Source organism: Lepidochelys olivacea, assembly GCF_965140295.1.
Source record: "Lepidochelys olivacea isolate rLepOli2 genome assembly, chromosome: 10".
NCBI lineage: Eukaryota > Metazoa > Chordata > Testudines > Cheloniidae > Lepidochelys > Lepidochelys olivacea.
In genome coordinates, this window is record NC_140420.1 from 62,191,850 (window position 1) to 62,206,595 (window position 14,746).

Consider the following 14,746-nt stretch of genomic DNA (forward strand, 5'->3'; position numbering starts at 1 on the left):
AGGACCAACGAGTTGCCCAACAATTCTACCTAGACAGCTTCGTTTTGCCAGGTTAGAACACATCTATCCACCATAGATAAATGATAACAGAGCCTCCTGTTTCAGATGAAAACATTTGAGTAATTGATACATCTAGCTAAATCTGCCTCTTTTGGGTCAACCACACTCCTTTCAGGATATCGCCATAACAAATGTAGAAAGCCTGTGGTCCTGGTGGTATGCAGTTTCTGAAGGATGAATGAACTGGAAGCGTTAATAAACATCAATCAGGGATAAATCTGCATTGACAGGGAGACTGTCTAAGCAACCCACTGGGGTTGGGGGTGTTTTCTCAAAACAGCATATGTGGCTCCAAGAATTCATAAAGAGCAGTGGTGTAATACAGAGATTGCTAGATGTCCCTTTGACACATTATTCATTATCCAAATTTGTTAGATTAGCCCTGGAAATCTCAAGAAGCAACGTGTTATTACCACATGTTCTGGCTACACAAAATCGCATCCAAGGGTTGATACACACCGTATTTTTATTTTTGCTGTTCAAACGCTCACTGATTTCATGGTAAGATCTGTATTGTAATGGTTCCATTGACATCATGTCAGGTCAAAAGATCTGTTTTGAAGATAACAGAAGTATCGTATTGATGTACATTACTCCTGCGACCAAAATGCTGGGAAGTACTTGACACTGAATACATTTTAGATCAACAGCCTTCTCATTACATAACAATCTCCTCGCTTTGACGGGACTTGGTACAAACAAACCCGCACTGCAAGAGACCTTCTGATCTTCCATGGGATCTGCAGGTGCTCAGCTCCTCTAATGATTGGCCTATTGTTTCTAGCCCAGCGATGGGCACATCTGATAGGATAGAAGTGTCTCACAAGAAGACACACGCTGCAATGGGCCATACACATTTACCTGGGCATCATAACCGGGACCAGTCATGTTAGTGCCTCAATATGCCCAGCTAGGAGTAGAGTTTTATTTAGTTTGAGTACGATTATTAAACTAAATTAATTCAGCGTCCCCAGCCAGTATAAGTGAATTCACAAGTGAGAAGACATTCCTACTTGAAAAGGAGTACTTGTGGCACCTTAGAGACTAACCAATTTCTTTGAGCATAAGCTTTCGTGAGCTACAGCTCACTTCATCGGATGCATACTTTCCACAGTATGCATCCGATGAAGTGAGCTGTAGCTCAGGAAAGCTCATGCTCAAAGAAATTGGTTAGTCTCTAAGGTGCCACAAATACTCCTTTTCTTTTTGCAAATACAGACTAACACGGCTGCTACTCTGATTCCTACTTGAGGTTGCTACTCCTGCTTTAATTAACCAGACGTGGGTTGGGATTGTGAGACAGACGTTACGGAGGAGCACCCGTTACTCTGGGGCGGGCAATAGAGGGAGGGCTGACTAGAAGGCACTCTCATTCTGAGCCTTAACATTGGTCTAATCTGCATGTGTCTGTAAATAACCACTGCGGTGTCAACAGTTCAGCCGTGGAGCTCCTGTGTGCACCATTATAAAACATGATAAACCATTCTCCCCAGGTCACCGGCTCACTTGGCCATTACACCAGCTAACGTCAGCGGGCTGAAGACATGTTTAAATATATTATTTTTACGTGCAGTGAATAAGTATAAAAAATCCGGTTTAAAAAAACAAAACCCGTACCCCATGATGGTGCCTTTGTCAGCGAAGCAGGGCTGTGAGCTCATCTGATAGCATGGAAGGAAATCACTTTAATTTCCTTCCCTTTATTTTCTTCCACCCCAGCACAGTTATGTAGATACTATTGCGAAGCCGAGCCTGGCTTCTCCTAATCAGTTGTGTTATTTCCCCGTAGATCGGTTCAGATATAATGTAGAGTGTCATAATTCCACCCTCCCGCAGCTCGGGTTGGGGGGAGAGAAGCCACGTTCTGACTGGCTTGGTTCGTTATTGTTAATGGGCGAACAATAGGCACATCTGTCCTTTCTTCCACTATAAAAGCACCTTAGCTAACAAGTTTTTCTTTCTTTCTTTCTTTCCCTTTGGAAAAAACAGCGGCATGTGGTAGCTGGAGCGTCCTTACAAATGCTCGGTTTTCACAAGCCGGACAGTTGACGTTTTTTCCGCCCTGCCCCCCCCCCCAAACTCGCTCTGAGCTCATTCCCTGAAAGGGGGGGGGTTGGGGGGGGAGGCTCTCATTTAGTCCCAGCAGGTCGCAAGGACTGGAAAAGCTGCCAACTTGAGCTACTCCTCTAGAGCTGCAGTCTAATTGTCTTGCGGGGTTTCGGAGAGACGGGGGGAGAAAAGATGGGAAGGGGAGAGCGGAGGAGGGGAGCTGGGATCGGGGAGTGAAAGTAGATCATATGAAACACGGTCAATGAGGCTCTGTCTTCCCGGCTACCCGGACTTACAATACAAGTTTCCTTAGCGAGAAGCAAAGAGCAGCGGGCCACAGGGAGCGAGGCGCCTCACAGGGGGTCGCCTTGCGGGCCCCCCCGAGGTGCGATCCCCATCCCCCTGTCGCTCTCCCATTGCATTTCCCCTGGAGGGCGGGGAGGGGAGCGAAGGGGACACGTGTGAACAGCCCAGCCCTCCGAGCTGCTGCCCCAGGCGGGGGGCGGCTCTCACTCCCCGAGCCACTGGGAGCGCAGCGGCTTTGCGGGTGTGTCCCGCGGCTGCCGGGCTTTTGTTGGTTGGCTGGCTGACTCGGACGCTGCGATTTTTCACCTTGATGTGTCGACTTGAGGAAACCCGGAAGTTAATATTAAAATTCAATTTAAGGAGGCTAGCTCACTAAAAATGCTAAGTCACCAAAGGGGAGGGACCGGCCGCTTTAATTACACAGGGAAGCTCCCACGCGTCTCCCGCACCTAGAGGGAAGGGCGACGGGGAGGCAGGGAGACCCACCGCTCCGCAGCTCGGACCCCGCGCCCCTGAGCAGCCTCCCTCCCTCCCTGCCGAGCCCCGCCGAGCTTGCCGTGTGGGTGGAGGTGATGGGTTACTGGGGGGTGAAGGGCTCGCCTGCAGCGCACTGAACAAGCTGGGGATCTACAGCCCTGTTCACATCCCGGGTGAAAGCGCTGATGGGGCTGTCCCCGGCCAGGGTGCAGCAGATCTGCCTCCAGCCCCGGCAGCCCCGCTCCGTGGGGAGCAACCTGCAGTCCTGGTTACCTGCCTGGGCGTGGGAGACCAGAGCCAAGCTGCAGCTCGCCCTGCTCCTCCGGCTTCTCTTGGTGGCTGGGGCGCTCAGGGTCAGACAGCTGGAGGGAGGGCTGCGATCGATGTGAAGGGCCACACAAAACGGCTGGGGGGGGGGGGGGCGGTGGCAGGGATGGGCACAACCCTACAGCGGCCGGGGCGGGTGTGCCCGGCCAGGGTGTGTTTTTGACAGGCACAAGCTCCAGAGCAGCTCCTTTGTGCTCTGCGCAGCCGAGGAGTTGTGCTCGTTTTCCTGTCCGCAGCCATCTAATCTGCTGGCGGGGACATGCAGACTTTTGCAGCTCGCTGCCTGTGGGCTGAGTGCAGGCTTCCCCCCCCACACACACACACACACCCCCAGCCCCACCGCCCCCTTCCCCAGGAGGGGCTGCTCCGGAGCTTGGGAGCGGAGAGAGCCGGGCTTAGATAGGAAGGAGAGACGGTCCAGCTTCCTTAATATGTACGGTGATGTCACGGGCAGGAGTGTGTATGTGTAAGGGGGGGGTCTGGGGGTGTGCATGGGGCCGCCAGCGCGCATGTCTGCTCTCTACCAGCAGCAGCAGCTGCAGCAGCGGGCGCTGTGGCCAAAGACATTGAAACAGTAAGAGACATGGCTAGAGATGGCGAGGGACGCGACCAGACACCTACTGGGGCTGCTGAGGCTGGTTTAAAAGAACTGGGGCCTTACAATTGATCAACCGTCACACACAAAAACAACAAATCCCGCAGAAAGAGAGAGCCCCACCAACCCCCCCGCCCCACGCGCCTGATCCTTTCCGCAGGGGCTGGAATCCTGCATGCCTCCAACGTGAAGACCTCCTAGGACCTTCCAGCCACAGGCCAGATAGATGTGGTGTCCACAAGCCTGCACGAATAACAATGAACGCGCAGCTGACGATGGAGAACATTGGCGATCTGCACGGGGTGAGCCATGAGCCGGTGCCAACCACGGCCGATCTGATGAGCAGCAGCCCCCATCACAGGAGCTCGGTGGCCCATCGCAGCAATCATTTGCCAGCCCACCCTCGCTCCATGGGCATGGCTTCCATCCTGGACGGTGGCGACTACCACCACCACCACCGGCCTCCTGACCACGCTCTGACGGGACCCCTGCATCCCACCATGACCATGGCCTGCGAGACACCCCCTGGGATGAGCATGAGCAGCACCTACACCACATTAACCCCTCTGCAACCGCTACCTCCCATCTCCACCGTCTCGGACAAGTTCCCTCACCATCACCACCATCACCACCACCACCATCACCACCAGCGGATCCCTGGGAATGTGAGCGGCAGCTTCACCCTCATGAGGGACGAGCGGGGTCTGGCTTCTATGAACAATCTCTACACCCCCTACCATAAGGATGTTACCGGCATGGGGCAGAGCCTCTCCCCTTTGTCTGGATCAGGCCTGGGGGGCATCCACAACTCCCAGCAAGGGCTGCCTCATTACGCTCACCCCAGTGCCCCCATGCCTGCGGAGAAAATGCTCACCCCGAACGGATTCGAAGCCCACCACCCTGCCATGCTGGGCAGGCATGGGGACCAACATCTCACCCCTACATCCGCTGGCATGGTGCCTATCAATGGGATCCCGCATCACCCTCATGCCCACCTGAATGCCCAGAGTCACGGGCAGATTCTGGGTTCTGCCAGGGAACAAAACCCTTCTGTCACTGGTTCGCAGGTCAACAGTGGAAGTAATTCAGGGCAAATGGAAGAAATCAATACCAAAGAAGTAGCTCAGAGGATCACCACCGAGCTCAAACGGTACAGCATCCCCCAGGCTATCTTCGCCCAGCGGGTGCTGTGCCGGTCTCAAGGGACCCTCTCAGACCTATTGAGGAACCCCAAGCCCTGGAGCAAACTCAAATCCGGCCGGGAGACCTTTCGGAGGATGTGGAAGTGGCTTCAGGAGCCAGAATTCCAGAGAATGTCTGCTCTCAGGCTAGCAGGTGAGCCTCAGCGATTACTGCTGTGTTTGTGTGGCTAGGCAGACAGAGAGCTTGCCCAGGACAAGCCCATTCCAATACGTGTGTGCAGATAAATAATATCACAGGTCACATCACGCCTTGTATTTTGTTCCTTTCCAGTGCAATATGTCTCTCCCTTTCAAGTCTGACATTCCCTCTGGATTTCCTTTCTAGCTCCTTCACATGAAAGGGGAGCCTTTGATTTATTTGCACCGTTGTCCCAGTTCCTAAACAATGATATGCGAGGATGGTGAGGCATAAGGCAGGCTGTGGGTGCTGTCATGCCACTGTGCGTGTCTAGGGCTAGGGGAGAGAAACGGGGTGGGGGGGTCATGCTGTGTACTGTGACACCCACAGGATCAAAATCTACCAAGTCAGGTCTTATTATATAGACATGTAACGCCTACATGTTTATACCTGTGAACTGTACACAACATTGCATGTATATGTACATCAACTAGAAGGTGCACAGAGGAGCAAAAGCTAATTGATATTTTGGAGTGCCCATGAAATACGGATCAGGCCCCGGATAAGATAGATATTTCTTGTTATTGCCTATCTTCATATTTGTATATTTGCAAATGCTCTCTGGTGTGAGGTACAGCCAACTGACCAGCACACAGAACTAAACTCAGCTGTTGTATATAAAATTGCTTTCAAACTTAACATTCTCTGTCTCTGTGTGTGTGCGTGTGTGTACTTTCTCTGCCTCTTACACACACACACACACACACACACACACTCCTGAAGTGTTGGGAAACCCTATGGTGGAGACTTAGGTGAGGCTTCACAATATTTCACGCACCTCTCTGTTAAATGATGTTACCCATATGTTTGCATCTACCTTTTCGTCGCGTTTCTTTGGGGTTATTTGCTTGTATAAGAAATAAGAGTATCAGAAAAGGCTGCCCAGAGCGAAATATTCATGTTTGTTTGTGTGATCGTGTTATAACTGGGTTTATTACCTGATAATTGTGGGGTTTGTTAACCCAGACTGTAATTTAAAAAAAAAAAAAAGAAAGAATCCATTTAAATGTTTCGGTGAGGTGTTGTAGAAATTGAAGCTAAGACTTCATAATAAATCGTTTTATACACTTCGGTGGATCTACTCTGTAACAAAAGTAGCGTTGTGACAAGGGTGAATAGATAATAGCTAAGTTGAAAGGGGAGCAGATGCTAGTTTCCTATTCTGCTTATTTCGGATCGGGCATTTTAGAACTTTGCTTTTTGACGCAAATGATACAATTATGGGATGTAACTTGTGGCTAAAGAGAAGGAATGGAACTGGTTAAAACTGCAAATGATCACAAGTATCATTAGTCCACAGAATTCTGATTTACATAGTTCCAATCTGTATATGCATGTAAGAATAAGTATGTGTTATGCACAATTTATGCACTGACTCAGTAATTGGTGGCGAACAGAAATAGCACCTGGGATTAACATGGCCATAATTCGCTAGTTCTGTTTCGTCCTAGGGAATGGCTGGCTGTATTGTCTGCTGTGACCCGAAAGAGCAGAGTAAGAATATTTCAATCCATTTCGTTTGTCTCTCTCTTTATTTTATCCCCCACCCCCAACTTGTACTCAGTCATAGTACAGAGCCCGAGTTTAATATGATGGTGGTGCCTTGAGTGAGGGTTTGCTAATTAACTGATAGGTCTCTATTAATTTGTCCCTGGAGAATGCCAGACAGTCAATCCGAGTTGGAGTCAGGGTCACTGATCCGTTTCACAGACAAAAATCAAGGGAAGGGCCAAATCCTCTCTTTCCAGTGCACAAACGGGTCTGCGCCTCTGCCTAAACAGTAGAATGAATACGGTAATAAATGCTCCCTGGCTATTCGGAGGCCCAAACTGGCTACACATTTGATTCCTCGCCTCCTTTTCCTATGCTTATGTTCGCTTGGCTTTGGAGTCTGCACTGGTGGGAGAAAGGGGATCTAGCAGTGACCTTTTCTCTCTCAATCTGGAAATGGTCTCTCTACATTAACAGGCGCGGATGAGGCGAGAGGTGTAGCACTGTCTGGTTTTCTCACTCCTCCAGAGTCATGTAGGTTTCACAGGTCTGATCTGCCAGAAAATCCCATTCTCTCTCTCTCTCTCTCTCCCAATAACAAACCCCACGAAAGGTAAATCCCAGCCCTGCTGCGGCTGTCCAGGGGGGAGGCGGGGGAGGGATGGAGTTGGTGCCTGAGATCTCCCCTTAACGATTGACAGGGCGAACTTCGATTTGGAGTGTATTTTTAGGACAATTTGGACGACCTGAATTTCCACTTATTTACATAGATCGATACTGGAAACAACCACTTGAATTAGAATATGTTGGAGCCCCCTTCTTGGCATGAGCTGAAGGAAATTATGCCAAGCCAGGCTCGGCTGCTGAAAAGAAGATAGATGGGAGCGGGCGGCCGATTTCTGCAATGTATGGTTGACAAGCTACTCCTCGCACTTCCAAAGATTCAGAGAAACAGGCAGCATTGTTCCGTACTGCCCCAAATCAACCCCCCCCCCCCAAGCCTCCCACGAATTCCTCCTCCAGCCCGCCCCATCAGGACAGCTCTGGGTATAAGTGGATCTCCATAATCTCTTTAGGAAGACAAAGACTCATTATTCCGCCCTCTCCTTCAAATCCAACCTGAATGGTTGCACATGAGGGAAACAGAGCCCCATCCCTAAGGGTAATTTAAGCAAACATGGACCTAGAGTCACAGCATCTACTCTGACCTGGGGGAGGGAACGGGGCTCTGGCTGCAACTGTTTATTTTTTAATCCTTCCGGCTTTGTAACAAGTTCCTGCGTCTCCCCTGTAAATACTGTAGGACTGTTAGGATCTGGAAGACAGATCCGGATCCTCTCAGGACCAGTCACCGTGCCTTTTCTGTCTAGCGTGCGTCCCTGCAGGGGCTGGCGATTGGAAGCGACTGAGCCTCCTAATCAGCCGGGACTCTATGGTGTGCTTGTTGCCACTGCTCGAGCTCCTACCCTTATCCAGACTGCTCTGCTAAACACCCACCCTCTGTTCTCCGGGCTTGCTGCCTGTCTTGTGACCCCGGGCAGGAGCTCCTTAACGGGGGTCTGCTCAGCGCCTAGCCCTGGCATTGACCTCCGGGGCCCCAGGCCGGGCCACTCCTTGTCTCCGGCATAGCAGCCACCGAGTGGGATTGGGGAAGGGGGCGCAAGGCCGATGCTCACAGACGCAGGGCTGCAGCCGGTCCCGGGCACTGGGGGGTGTGCACTGGCCGAGGGGAGAGGAGAATCCCTAGGAAGGACTCCGAGCCTGGCCCGGGGCGGGGAGGGGGCAGCAGGGGGAGATAGGGAGGGACAGACCTGGAGCCCTGGACCGTGAGAGGCCCCCTGGTTATCCTGCCACAGGGGGGAGGCAATAATCGTCGCGGACTCAGGACAGAGCAAAGCTGCAGCTTCCTGGAAGAGCTCGGGCAGTGGGGGTCGCTCGCTCCCATTGCGGACTGGTGGGGAACCCCAGGGGAGCAGGAAACTGCGATTCGGCACCGCCCTGTGCCCTGCCACTGTCCCGAACGGAGGAGGGCCCTGGGCCGGAGATCCCTGCACCTGCCTGGCTGGAGGCGAAGCCCAGCGCCCGGCTCTGGCCTGCAAAGGGGCAGTTCGGGAACACGTGTCTGTTTACAGGGAGCTGATTCCGGATCCATGGGGCTCTGGGCGCTCACACGCACCGGGCCGGGGCCTTCTTCAGGGCGGACGCCAGCCACTCCCATCCCCCGTTGTGGGTTCCCAGCACAGCCCCCGGCTGCCCCCGCATCCCGCCGGTAGCCAGTGGGCGTTTGGGGGGGCGCTGGTTAGTTCTCGGGCTGGCCCCCAGTAATGCAAAATGCCCGCGTTCAGGGCAGGCTGCCATGCTCTGGGATGCAAGCGTTGCTAGAAAGGCAATCTGCTGTAAATGCATAAACTATCGATTTTATTTTGTGCAGGTTTTAAATGTGTGATGATCTTACTAAGTGGTAAAAATCTACCCCGATTGATATTGATGTATGAACATCAATTGGAAATATCATAAATTACTCCAGCCAACGCAAATTAAATTTCACGTCCAAATTATAACTCACTCTCGAGCATTTAGAGAATTATCAGGCAGATTAATATCCCGAGTAGGCTGTCAGACTCTTTATTTATTTTCTGTGAGTTTCTTAAAGCCAACATCAAGAAGGCGACAAGGACGAAAACAAAACCCTGGTTATTTTAGACTTCACAGTCTTGTCCAGCACTTTATCTTGAGTATTTGCCCCTTCCAGCGATCCCTGGGGGTTTCTTACCTCCCAGATTACACCGAAGCTCCGACAAATAAAGGGAAAATTGGTAGTTACATGGAAGCTGTATTGAGGTCTTGACACTTCCTGGGCTGTCTCTCGAAATGTAAGCAGAACTGCTAATTGCAAAGCTGACCTCTTCCAGCCTCCATTTTATTCACCCCATCTTCCTTCTCCTGTCCATCCTCCTTTCCTTTGTTTGGTCCCCCCTCTGCCCTTCAGCACTGCATATTTATCAATTTATCCGTTTTTTCTCCTTCCGTCTTAGAAACTTATTCTTTCAGGGATGATTTCTTTTTTTGCCTTCGTGGTGTTTAAAGGGGAAAGTCAAGCATTAGTCATTATTATGAATATTAATACAAGGCTAGAGGCCATCTACAATCTTTGGGGTCGGGATGGCGATTTATTTTAGCGTGCAAGGTAGAGTTGACAAAAAAAATAGCTTTAACAAGAGTGAAGGCTTGACACGACAGAGCTAGCCCAGGAAAAAGAAACGTGCCCACCTCGCTGTGAGCTGGATATAGGGTCTGAAATGAGTCTGTCCAAATGATGCTCTCCGAAAGGCGTGTTTTGAAAATGACACCAGAGCCACACACATAGACACTTGCCCAGCCAAGGGAGACTCAATTCAGAGCGCGAAGAAGGTAAAACGTTAAGGTGAGCTCGGATCTGGAAATAACTGAACAATACAAGAGAAAGCTACAAGTGCGTAGGGCTGGACGGGAGTTCCCCTTCGAGACAGAACTCCCCAGATCTATTGCACAACGAGGTGGTCCGAAGAGCCCAGAGTTTATCAAACGGCAGCTTCCCAGCAGCCTGTTCTCAGACTCTTCCACTGATGCATTTTATTTCCAATTTCTAGACAGAACAACGTCCCTGTTCTCCTCCGAAGGCAGCAGGTCCCCAGGGCTACAGCGCCCAAGGAGGGAAGCTGGGCGCTTTCGGATATAGGGAACATTTCCTCTGCAAATGGCTCACCCTAAATTGCAGGCGAAGGGTTTGCCCACAGGCGCTGCCCGCTGCTGCATGGCACAGGGTGACTTTGCTTCCTAGATCAGGAATCAGTCAATATCTTCCAGAAACCTAATTTAAAAAAGAATCGTTGCTTTGCCTTTTTTCCCCCCCTCACACTTGTTTTCCTCCATAAGAAATTAAATCTCAACTCAGCTGAATCCTGGGAAACCGGAGAGAAATTCTCACCAATTTAACTGTAAAGAAATCAATACTGTAATCAGGGCAGTTTTCCCATTAAATATGAAATCTAATGAACGCCGTTTGCAACATTTACCCTGAAGACGACTGTGTGCAAACTCACCGCGTGCAAGGAAAGGTCGATGCGTTTCTGATATTAGCAGATCGTCACTCGAGCAGGCAATTAGTTCATCATTAGAGATCTGTTTAATATTTACACAGTGGAGATTATGCATAAATATAGTTGCATCAGAAAAGATACATTAATCGATTTTCGGTTGAACATTAATGTCTTGCTGCTTGTTTTAGTTATGGGGAGCCTATAATCGTACAGTTTTTAAAAGACTGCGAATCTCCCTTCAAGGAAACTGAAAAGCGACGCACCTGCAGTCTGATCATTAAACAAGCCATCCCACGCCCATAGGCCTGTGCCTTGCAAAGTGGACATCTATTTACACATCTCTGTGACTTGTACAAGTGCTGTTTGTTAGAGAGAGAGCTTTGGGGAAAGGTTTCTCCTCCTGTGTGTTTGTTTTATGAATTAATTGCTAAAGGGAATCGAGTGTATTAGGACATTCCAAGCCTAAAACAAGCAATGAGGCTAGGCGATTTTTTTTAAAGTTCACATTTCTCTTCAGATCTTGGGGGAGGGTAAAGTTCCCAGCTGTGCATTTCAGAGGATGCCTCTGCTTCCCCCCAGAACAACTCATTAGCTGCCATTTACCTACAGGTCACGTGTTGTATCAGTTAGCAACCAGCTTTGTGGTTTCGCTGGGATTGCTCTGAAGTAGCCCTTTAAATAAGATAAAGTTAACTGCATTCGCCCTAGCTGGTTTGGCAGATAGCAGCAGCCGGTTACTCAAAATGATAAGGGCCGAACCAGAAATCCCTTTCCCCTGGCAGCTAGTAACAAGTGCTCTGAGAAAGTCCTCCAGTGAGGAATCTGCGATTGTTTGTTGTTGGTGTCCTTGTAGCCTGATTGATTTATAACCAGCTAATACACGGCCTCATTTGCTTCTTGTTAATATTTATCCAAAGGAGGGACTGAAGGACTGCTTGGCTCTCTGGTAGCATGTCAATAGGGAACCGCGTTCCTCTGGGCCGGGCTTGCAGAGCATTCTGCAGTCAGAAGCAGGGGCGGCTGAACACAGGGAAGCCACAACTTGCTGTATGAGATCAGAAACACACGCAAAGCTCAGGGCATGGCTTGACGGGCTCGTGGCTATCTGGGCCACCCTGCCTCTCTGGTGTGCGAGCAGCCCATAGCACTTCCGCAGCAACGCCAACATTGCTCCCTGAAACGAGCTAAACCAAGGCATTAGTGTCAGGAAATAGAGCTGCGGGGAGGGGCCCAGGGGCTCGAAGGGGTGAAATTGAAGGGGCTCTCTTCCAGTCCCGAAGTCTCAGGGATGTGATTGATTCTTGTGACATGAGCTGGATCCAGTTAAGGGCTTGACTTTCCCTGGGTTTTCATGCACTTTGAACAGGCAAATCACCTGCTTCTGTGGTTCATTGTCTATTTCTTATGAGCAACAAAAAAGCGTTTCTGGATTGCCTGTCACCCGAAAGGGGCAGGGGCAGCAGAGAAAGGGACTTGCTTGGTTCCAATGTACAAAAGCGGTGTAACTAGGAAGAAAGATAACTTGCAATGAGTTGCAAAAAAAGTTCAACCCGGGTTAACCCTGGCTATAGTCACAGCCATGCCGGTTTGCTGCGCTGGAGCTCTTCCGTTTGAAACCGATCTTCCCTGTTTCTTTTTAAGATGCTGCCATAATGTAAATGGTTCACATCTCTGGTTATTTATTTGACGTGGCAGAACTCCTCTGAAATCACAGTGTGCTGGGAGTGAAGCGCATTGGGATGCGGGACAAGGAAGCTGTGGGAGAGGGGGTGATAAACAGATAAAGGAGGATTTGGGGATTACCTTGCTAGTCAGTAACAACCCTTAGTTGCCACAACAGGTGTTTAAAGTTGTTTAAACATTCCTTTTCCCCAAATGACATTTTCCCACGGTTTCCTAGTCATTATTCAGCTCTGATTTTTGTTTGTAATTAATCACGTTTTAATTGAAAGACACACTGGTGCTGGGCAGGGAATGATATTTTAGAAAGAAACTGTAAGAGGAAGAGAGATATTAAGGGGATGTGATTGTCCCTGGTGGTTCTCTTCCGGACTGCCATTTTGATGATGATGTGAGATTACATCAAAATGGGAGCTGCTCCTGGCCTTTTGGGGAAGGCCTCTTGTCTAAAGTCAACCCGGGATTGTTTCCTTCCAGTAAAGAAATGGGGTTTGAGGAGGAAATGTGCGCTCATGTAAATCCCACCGGCATACAATGCAAGGATCCTGAACTGCAACTATTCCAAAAAGAGGTGTCACAGATACACATGCAATTGGAGGGGCTGGGACCCAAGCCTAACTGGGACCCCAGTTCATAGACACAGCCGCAGTACATACATAGCGAGTGATTGCATAGTCTCACCGTTCCTGAGACCTCTGTTGGACTTTGCTGCTCATAATTTCTTCTACAAACTAATCCCCAATAGTTGTGTTGTTATATATATACAACTATATATATACAATATACATAGTGCTCACTTGAAGTGTGTGCATTGTAAACAAGACTATCCGCTAATCTGAATGGAAAGAAATCAGTTAATTGCATCATACTGTCCGCAGGTTTCTCACATCGCCTCTCAACAAATTAAAGAAACACTGTACGCATAATATTGACATGCTGCCCTACATTTCTATGGCCATTTTACTTCCTTGTTTGCGCCATGCTTGTTGTTCAGAAGCCATGCGCCATCTACTGTCCAACAGTAGCTAGTGCGAAAAGCTGTAAAGTACCAACTGGTCTTTGTACTAGTGGCGAGTTCTAATTGATGGGTGCGGGGTATTTTGGAGAAATCTCTCCTAGAGAGGCATCTGTTGTTTCTGCGGCACGTGTCGTCGCCTCTGAACGTATCAAGTCCTAATTAAGATACAAAAATACAGACAACTTTCACGAAACTTTGCAAACATCTGGTTGCCACCAAGTTGCTAATAAGAGGGCATGTTCATTTCAGTCGCTTGAAAGGAAAGTTTTTCTGTTTGTTTCTTTAAGGATTAGGGTTCATGTGAATGAGAATCTATGAAATGAAGACTAATTTTTCAAGCAAAACTAAGGCTGCGCCTTCGCTCATATGTGGTGGGGGAGTCTATTGCCTTTTTTTGTTCTAAACTGGGTTTTGATTGATAAGCCCATCGGAGCCAGAATTCGAGCACAGGTAGGCTTCTGAATTTCAGCACTTTGGACAGTTACCTGCCTGCTCCCCCGTTGCGATTTCTATTCACAGATCTTCGTCTCCTACTCCGCGTGCTGCATTTCCTGCAGGTCTCACGTGGGAACGGTTGTTGGTGACATTATAGACAAAAAGGGAAACTACTGATTTCGTACAATAAAGTCAAGAGAGGTAAAGAACAGGAGGGGTGAGCATATTGGCCGCGTGCTTCCAATGAATCATACAAGTCCAGTGAACTTTTATTCGGAAAGCTGATGTTCTCCTCTCTAACACAGGAGCAACAATAGCATCGATGATGCATAATGCCAGCGTGCAGGGATCCGGCTGCGAGGATGTCGCACGCGCAAAGTCCTCCCCCCACTCTTTCCCTCCCTTCCCACCCACATTACACCTGGAGGCTTTAGCCACGCACATGCATGGGGACGATCGCTCCAGAGCAGGCAGAGTGTTTCCATTGCTGTGACACCTCCAGGGGATGACACCGCAGTGCTTGGCGAATGCGTTTCAGTGGCTGGGGGGTGCAGGGAAATGCTGAAGAAACAGTGGCCAGGAAGCAGTGCTTAGCGGGTTACTGGTACCGTGCGAACTTGAGCACGAGTTCGGGGGTGAGGATAATAGGAGACTGATTAGGAAGGGAAAAGAGAGAGAGAGAGAATTCTCTAGCTAGAGAGTGGTGTTTCCGGTCCCATTTGGTGCATGGGGCTGTAGGGAAATTTGTCACAATGCTGCGATCGAGCGCTGGGCACTTGCAAGCCACCGGCTGTCAGATAACCAGGGGGGAATCTCTCAGTACTCACAAAGAATGATCCTAAAAGGCAC

At 49.7% G+C, this 14,746-nt stretch overlaps 1 protein-coding gene across 1 annotated transcript in view; it reads left to right on the forward strand.

Annotated features, from left to right (window-relative positions):
* Positions 1-3,771: 3,771 nt before the first annotated feature.
* ONECUT1 (one cut homeobox 1) overlaps positions 3,772-14,746 on the forward strand; it is a 31,298-nt gene continuing 20,323 nt past the window's right edge. The window contains exon 1 of the mRNA XM_084641896.1: positions 3,772-5,149. Within this exon, the coding sequence (XP_084498022.1) occupies positions 4,072-5,149 (1,078 nt within the window). The 5' untranslated portion in view covers positions 3,772-4,071. The remainder of the gene's footprint in view (positions 5,150-14,746) is intronic.